General features: G+C 49.2%; 1 protein-coding gene across 3 annotated transcripts; it reads left to right on the top strand.

Moving 5' to 3' along the window:
- The first annotated feature begins 325 nt into the window (after window positions 1-325).
- On the top strand, window positions 326-7,777 carry EIF3D (eukaryotic translation initiation factor 3 subunit D). Of its 3 annotated transcripts, none has more exons than XR_010999394.1 (15): window positions 326-441; window positions 731-864; window positions 1,096-1,141; window positions 1,526-1,662; window positions 1,761-1,846; window positions 2,301-2,373; window positions 2,509-2,624; window positions 2,833-2,965; window positions 3,527-3,674; window positions 3,899-4,029; window positions 4,476-4,561; window positions 4,788-4,978; window positions 5,394-5,536; window positions 6,332-6,612; window positions 7,623-7,777. XR_010999394.1 is itself a non-coding variant. In XM_068191138.1 (15 exons), the coding sequence occupies exons 2-15, from the start codon at window positions 742-744 to the stop codon at window positions 7,634-7,636; spliced, it is 1,644 nt and encodes a 547-aa protein (XP_068047239.1). In that variant the 5' UTR covers window positions 331-441; window positions 731-741; the 3' UTR covers window positions 7,637-7,777. The 3 variants fall into 3 exon arrangements, 2 of the variants coding, with proteins under 2 accessions (XP_068047239.1, XP_068047238.1); XM_068191138.1 differs by having other exon boundaries at window positions 331-441; window positions 2,512-2,624; window positions 4,788-4,917; XM_068191137.1 differs by having other exon boundaries at window positions 332-441; window positions 4,788-4,917.
- Window positions 7,778-7,817: the final 40 nt, after the last annotated feature.

Genomic DNA, 7,817 nt, shown 5'->3' with positions numbered 1-7,817 from the left:
CTGAGGTCACTGAAAAATGTCAATCCCTAAACCTTAACAAGGCAGCTCTACTGTCAAGTAATTAATCTTTCTAACACTTGGACATCACATGGAGCTTGTTTGTTAGCTCCCGTTTCACAGATTAAACCTCTTTTCTTGTTGATTAGGCTTGAAAGCATACAAAGATCAAACACCAAAGAACATGTTCTCTAAAGAAAATTTTAATAGTTGACATTTTGCGACAACGCTGCCGCTTTACGGCAGCCGCGCTCGCTGCTCGCTTTTCCGGGGGTTGGCGGTTTTCGGCTTTTACGACAGGGCGCTGCCGTCGCGCGGCGCTGACGCCAAGGGCGCGCCGGGGCTGCGCGCGGCCCTTTCCCCGCCCGCCGCCGCCGCCGCCGGAGCCGCTCCCGGATCCGCCGCTGGATCCGCCGCCATCGGGGCCGCGCCGGGGCCGCGCAGGTGAGGGAGGAGCTGGGGTCGCACCGGAGCCGCTCCCCTGCCGCCCCGGCGCCTCCCGCGCGTACCGAGACCCCCCCGGCCCCGCCCCGCCGGTTCCGGTGGGGTCGCGTCCCCGCCCCTCCCCGGCACACGCAGCGCCCACCGGGACCCTTCCTTCCTCCCCGGGCCTGGTTGGCGGAGGTGCTTTCCCTTCGCAGTGGCTTGTGCCGAAGCAAGGCTCCAGGTTTCGGTGCCACACCGTGCGGCAGCTGAGGGTTTGAGGGCTTTTTTTTCATTTGTTCACCTTCAGAAAATTAAAAAATGGCGAAGTTTGTGGCACCCGTGATCCAGGACAACCCCTCCGGCTGGGGCCCGTGTGCTGTGCCCGAGCAGTTCAAGGACATGCCCTACCAGCCCTTCAGCAAAGGAGACCGCCTGGGCAAGGTACCTGTGCCGTGCTGGGCCGTGAGCTCTGGTCCCTTCTGGGCCCCCCTGCACGCCGCCTCTGGTGTTCGCTTTTGTTACCCTGGCTGCTCCTCTGGCACCCGTGGCATGCGTCCTAACACACTGTGAACACCTGGCAGGGCTGGCAGGCAGAGGTGGGAGTCAGAAGGATTAGACCTGGAGCATATGTCGTGTAAATACTTACTTTGGACTGTTTATGCTCGTTCTTAGGTGGCCGATTGGACAGGAGCCACGTACCAGGATAAAAGATACACAAGTACGTGTGGTCTGCTGGCTGTTCCTGGGGTTTATTTTCTGCAAAGTTTCCTTCCAAGCGTCGTTCCTGCTTTCATGTCTCACACCCACCCTGTAATTACCTGCACGCTCAGCAAGACAGGCGGCTTACTTTCGGAAGCGTGCTTTACCCTTGGGAGAGCTCTGTGGGGTTCTCCCTGTCCTTGGGGTTTACTCTGGGTTTTTGTACTGCCTTACTACCCGGGCTCGTAAGGGAGGTTTGGAGGGGGAGAAGACATGCAGGTGTAAGGCAGGAGTCCCAGTTGAGATATCAGACTTAGGTGAAGGGAGCGGGGGAGAGAAAGGGGCAAAGCATCAGGGTTTTTTCTTAGGACCTCGGTGCTGAGATGGTTTTTTTTATTTCCAGACAAGTACTCGTCACAGTTTGGCGGCGGAAGCCAATATGCCTATTTCCACGAGGAGGACGAGACCAGCTTCCAGCTGGTGGACACGGCCCGGACGCAGAAAACTGCGTACCAGAGGAACCGCATGAGGTTTGCACAGGTACGTGTTCTCGGAGACAGGATCAGAGGGGAGCTTCGGCAGCACAGGATTCTTTCCCAATTGAAATGTCTTCCTTTTTATTTCTGTCGTTTCTGCAGAGGAACCTTCGGAGAGACAAGGATCGTCGGAACATGCTGCAGTTCAGCATGCAGACACTGCCAAAGAGTGCCAAGCAGAAGGAGAGGTGAGGCTGCAGAGACGAGCATACTGAGCTCTGGTTGGAGTGTGTGAACATACTGTTGATGAATTTGCAAACTTATAGTAACAGAATCTGCTGGAGCAAACAGTCAGCAAAGAATTTCAGGATGTTTCGAGTCCAGTGTTCTTCTGGTGTCAGTAGTACTTAAAAGCACGGATTTCAAAATTTTTTGGTTGCATTTAGACGATAAACGTGGCATTCTAAAGAGATAATATTCTTTCTGAAAACTGCATTTCAGTCTTCAGGTAAAACTGTATAAAGAGCTGCTCAGAGCAAAGAACAGACTTTTAATGCCTTGGGCATCTTGATCAACAGATGGCTCAACAAATGTTTCAGCAGCTCGGTGCCTGAAAGCAGTGCTCCTCTGGTAGTAGTTTGGAAGTGGAGGAGTGGTTGTGGCTTATAGGAATCACGGCTTTTCTCACATTTGTCATTTTAGAGATCGTTTACGCCTACAAAAGAAGTTTCAGAAGCAGTTTGGAGTGAGGCAGAAGTGGGACCAGAAATCACAGGTAGACAAACTGATGGGCATTGTGCCCCCTCTGATAGTTAGGTTTCTTTGGCTGCACTCACAGGGCAGCTCCCCTTGCACAAATCCTGATGTGTCTCCATTTCTCTGTGTACTTGTCCCACCTCTGGCCGCACAGCAGAAACCTCGTGACTCCTCTGTTGAAGTTCGCAGCGACTGGGAGGTGAAGGAGGAGATGGATTTCCCTCGACTGATGAAAATGCGCTATCTGGAGGTGTCAGAGCCACAGGACATGTGAGTTCCTAAAACAGCCCTTTGCTTGCTCCTTGAAGTCACTGGACTTTCGGAAAGCAGGAGCTCAAGGGTCTCCTGCCTGTTCCCAACGTTCTCATTGAAGTACAAAGACCAAGGGGAGGTAACGGAACACCCAGCAGGCCCTGTGTGGTTCATGGGTGGTGTTATCTGTAGGAGGGGTATCCAGATGGTCCTCTTATCTTTGCAGAGAGTGCTGTGGAGCCCTAGAGTACTATGACAAAGCCTTCGACCGCATTACAACGAGGAACGAGAAGCTCCTGAGGAGCATTAAGCGCATCTTCCATACCGTCACCACTACAGATGACCCAGTTATCCGAAAGGTATCCACCAGTTTGTAAAACTCGGTGTGTGCTGCTGTTAGAGAACAGCTGTCACCGTCAGACCAAAGGGTGAAAGCAAGAAGCATTAGCTGGGACCAATATTTTTCTTAGGTGGAAGGCAGAGGTGGATTAATGCAGAGTTAGGAACACTGGCCAAGGAAAAGTTAAAATTCTGGAAGGGCAAGCAGACCAGTACTTCAGCTATGTTGGGAAGAAAACTTATGTCAGAGGCCTGATCTTGGGCCTTGCTTTTGGTGGTGAGGAAGGCTCAGACATTTCTCTCTAGTGACCTGATTTGCAGTGAGAAACTGTGCATTTTCCAACAGAATTAACATTTTGTAGTGGTTTCTTACTTTCCCCTTGTGTGGGTGAGGGTGGGCCAGGATTGCTGGGTAGTACCTTACGCTTCGCTGGCAGCGGATGTGGTACTCACCAGTTCATGTTTCTCAGTCAGAACAGTAGAAGAAATCAGTGATCTGGTTTGCTAGCACTTCTCATCCTGCCTAGGGAAGGGGTATCTGTTCTTATTGCTGAAACAGTTTTCTCCTCCTGTATTCACAGCTGGCCAAGACACAAGGGAATGTATTTGCTACGGATGCCATCCTGGCCACACTGATGAGCTGCACTCGTTCTGTCTATTCCTGGGACATCATTGTCCAGAGAGTTGGATCCAAGCTTTTCTTTGACAAGAGAGACAACTCAGATTTTGGTGAGGAAAAGTCCTGAAAGGAATTTCTGTTGCAGTAGCTAAAGGGTCTAATTTTCTTCATGCTTCCACACTGAGCCCCCTGAACAAGCTTATTACTGCAATATGTGTGATACTTGTGTGGGGAACTTCAGTATTGATCTGCTCTGATGTGGGGCTAGAAACTCACTAAAGCTGATATAGTTACTCCCCCAAGTATAACCACTTGCATCTGGTTTTCTTCCCAGACCTCCTGACAGTGAGTGAAACGGCCAATGAACCACCACAGGAAGAGGGCAACTCCTTTAATTCTCCACGCAACCTGGCCATGGAAGCTACCTACATCAATCATAACTTCTCCCAGCAGTGTCTGAGGATGGTAAGGTGGAACAGTGATGAGTAGTGGGGTCTGTGTTCCAGAGAGTCTCAAGAAGAGACTTCATTAAGGCTGCTTTAATGCAGCACAGAAGTATTTTAATTGACAGTTGTGTCATACCAGTGGTCTTTCAGTTTTGAAAGAGGTGGGATTATTTCTGGTGAGCAGTGTGACTGTTGTAGAGAGGTTTTCACCTTGATTTCACAGAGAAGTCATCCTACTCCCGTTGATGATGTCGACAGGTTTGTCAGTACACTTAATGAAGCCTAAGTACCAGTACAAGTACTGCTTATGGTGCTGTGACTAATGTGGGCATGAGGCTTTCATCAGCTGTCTTAATGTTTTGGTGTTTCTCTACATAAGGAAAATCAGCTGCTGTTGCTGTAAAAGAATATTTTTCCAATAGAGGAAAGCTGTCTCCTAACATGCTCTGCTGTTTTCATCTGCAGGGAAAGGAGAAATACAAGTTTCCCAACCCAAACCCTTTTGTGGAGGATGACATGGATAAAAATGAAGTGGCCTCTGTTGCATACAGGTAAGTTGATATTTCTGATGCCCAGGTTTGGCAAGGGGGCAGGATGCCAGTGTGATATGGAGGCAAAATACCTTGGGAGTGTTATTGATAGAAGCTTTACCTTGAAAGAGATTAATGGATGACCTCACAGTGAAAAGATGGAGGAGGAGAGGATTTTGCTGAATGCTTACATGGATCTGGAAGAGAACGAAGGTCAGAAATAACCAGCTGGATTATTTATTGGCAGGTACCGAAGGTGGAAGCTGGGAGATGATATAGATCTCATTGTCCGCTGTGAACATGATGGAGTGATGACAGGAGCTAATGGAGAAGTGTCATTCATCAACATCAAAACACTGAACGAGTGGGATTCGAGGGTGAGGAAGAGCAGGATCCCCAAGCTAGCTCTAACTGCTTCACTGCTGCCTGACATGCCAGGTACAGCAGGGAAGATAAGACAAACATCTGGTGGTGTTCCCCGGGTGTTACATTCCTCTAAGGAGTATAGCTTTGGTGAACAAGCAGTGCTGATGGGATATTCCCCTAAATGTGAGGTAGCTGGCTTGAACCCTTCTGTCTCCCTGGGTGTTCAGCACAGTAGTCAGTCTGTTCTTTATGGTTCTCTTTAGAATTCTTCTCTGACAAACTACCCTTTCTAATCAGTGCCACAAATGTTGTCCCAGTTGTTTGCATTTCTCCCTTCCCAGTGCAAGAGCTTTCTCTGTAGGCTGCAGTTCACATTCCCTCACATGGTACCATAGGGTAGACAGCTTCCCTGTGTGATGACAAGATGGCTGAAGAGATGGCTGCTGCTGGCTTGTCAGGCTGACCCTGGTTCTGATTCTCCTCTCAGTATTGCAATGGGGTGGACTGGCGCCAGAAGCTGGACTCTCAGAGAGGGGCTGTCATTGCCACGGAGCTGAAGAACAACAGCTACAAACTGGCCCGCTGGACATGCTGTGCACTGCTGGCTGGATCAGAGTATCTTAAACTGGGGTAAGGGGGGCAGTTCACATCGAATGTCTTCCAGGTGCATTTTCCATTATTAAACTTTGTGTGTGGCTGAGTGAAGCATTTACAGAACGAGTAATGCTAAAATCACCCAGTGTTTGAGTGGACAAGAAAGGAAAGCTTGTGCTGAGTGCACCAAGCTTGGTGTAAGCTGCTTCCTCTCAGCATCCAGCTGTGACTGACCCCACACACGAGGGACAGGTGGTCTTTGTGGGCTCTCAGCCTCTTTGCTGTGGTCACCAACAAGGGAAATAAATACAGTGACTGTGGTGCCTGTCAGGAATCTGATTGAGATCCTCAGTGCCCGGTTACTGAGAAATTAGGTGGTGGTGGGAGATAATGGCCGCGTCCTTTTTTAAACTGTCAGCTTAAAATCAGTTGAGTACTGTAGGTAATGAACAAGAGGCTTTTGCTAAGTTCTAGTGGTTCTGCAACCCTCAGTTCCATCCACAGACACTGAATTGCTTCTTTTCCATCTTTTTCATTCCAAACACCCAGCTAATCGTGCTATTGCTTAATTTTATCTGTGGGGCTAATTCTTCTTTATCTTTTGTACCTCTCCATCCGATTTGGGGATTTCCCCATCCGATTTGGGGATTTCCAGGTGCATTGCAGATTGACAGTTTGTAGCCAGGAAATCCTCTTAGCTTTCAGTGTTGGAGTATTAGGATTTTTCAGCCCAGAAAACAAAAATAAGATAATCACGCTGCTTTTCTTGCTGGTGTTCTGCTGTCTGGGCGTAATCTCCTGATACCCTCTGGTTTCTTCTTGCTCTCCTAGGTACGTATCCCGTTACCACGTGAAGGATTCTGCCCGCCACGTGATCCTGGGCACACAGCAGTTCAAGCCAAATGAATTTGCCAGCCAGATTAATCTGAGCATAGAGAACGCCTGGGGCATCCTGCGATGCGTCATTGACATCTGCATGAAGCTGGATGAAGGGAAGTACCTCATCCTCAAGGACCCCAACAAGCAGGTGATCCGCATCTACAGTTTGCCTGATGGCACCTTCAGCTCTGATGAAGATGAGGAGGATGAGGAGGAAGAAGAGGAAGAGGAAGGTTTGTAGCATACTTGGTGTTTTGTGCTTTTAAGTGATGTACTAGTCTGGATGAAAAGGGGTGATAATATGGTGAAGACCAGAGCTAAGGATCAGATCTGACCAGTGCAATGGCAGGAGAGGAACGAGGCTGGAGAATGGGTGGTCCCAAGGATGGGACTCTGTTGAAAAGGTGTGGGTGACATTGGGAGTACTCAGCTAGAAGAAAAACAACGCAGAGTTGGAAATGCGGTGGTTGTGCCTCTGTACAGATACTTGATGAGGACTGATTTTAGCAGGAGTTGGGAGGAGGTTCCAGATCCAGAGCACTGTCTGGCAGAATGAAGCCTGCCAAGAAGTCCTTCATTCAGCAGCCCCAAGGTCTGCAGGAGTGGGTGGGTGCTAGTTTCTGTTGGTACTGGGATATTTTTTGACTGCAGTTTTAGAAATGGCAGTGACTATAAGGTGACACATTTAAAACGCGTGGTGACAGAGCACAGTTGAGGGAACGTGGTGAAGGCTTTTCCGAAGTGACTCTTGAAGCTGAACAATCACTGGCTAGTCTGGATGCGAGTTTTGGAGGATCACTGGTGCCCGGGGGACAACTGCTACCTTCCCTTTGCTGCCTAAAACCATCTCTGATGTGAGATCTCTGTGTGCTCCGCTGACAGTGGAAAACCATTTATCCTAGACTTCTTGCTTCTGTGATAGGAAAAATACCTCCCAGCTTATTTTTAGGCTGTAAACTTATACTGGCTGCTCTGGATTTTATTATGGAAATGTTAGTTGGGTTGCTGCGTAATTTGCTCAGGAATGTAAATTGTGTATGACAAGTGTGTGGTCGTGGCTGATGAGCAGGTTTGTTGGGAAGCTGGACAGAGGCGAGGAGACAGTTGGAGGTGGGATAAATCTCCCGAACTGGCAGCTTTGATTTTTTTATGTTCTTTGTGGCATTTCCTTGACAGCGAGGGTTTCATTTTGGGGTTTTCTTCCCCCAGCCGCATTCACTTAATTTCTGTTTCTCTTTTTCAGAGGAAGAGAGCTGAACCCTGCAACCAGCACCGAGGGGCTGCAGTGCTGGGGCGGCCCCAGAACCGGGGTTGGGCTGTGGTTGTACCTCTGCCCTGCCTGTGCTGCACAGGGATCATAAATGAGGGAAAGCGGAATAAAGTTGATTTTGCCGAGTGCCGGCGCTGTTTGTTTGTTTGTTTGTTTGTTTGTTTGTAT

Source organism: Anomalospiza imberbis, chromosome 5 (assembly GCF_031753505.1).
Source record: "Anomalospiza imberbis isolate Cuckoo-Finch-1a 21T00152 chromosome 5, ASM3175350v1, whole genome shotgun sequence".
NCBI lineage: Eukaryota > Metazoa > Chordata > Aves > Passeriformes > Viduidae > Anomalospiza > Anomalospiza imberbis.
Note: the sequence above shows the minus strand (reverse complement) of the source record. Positions and strands in the feature narration are given on the sequence as shown.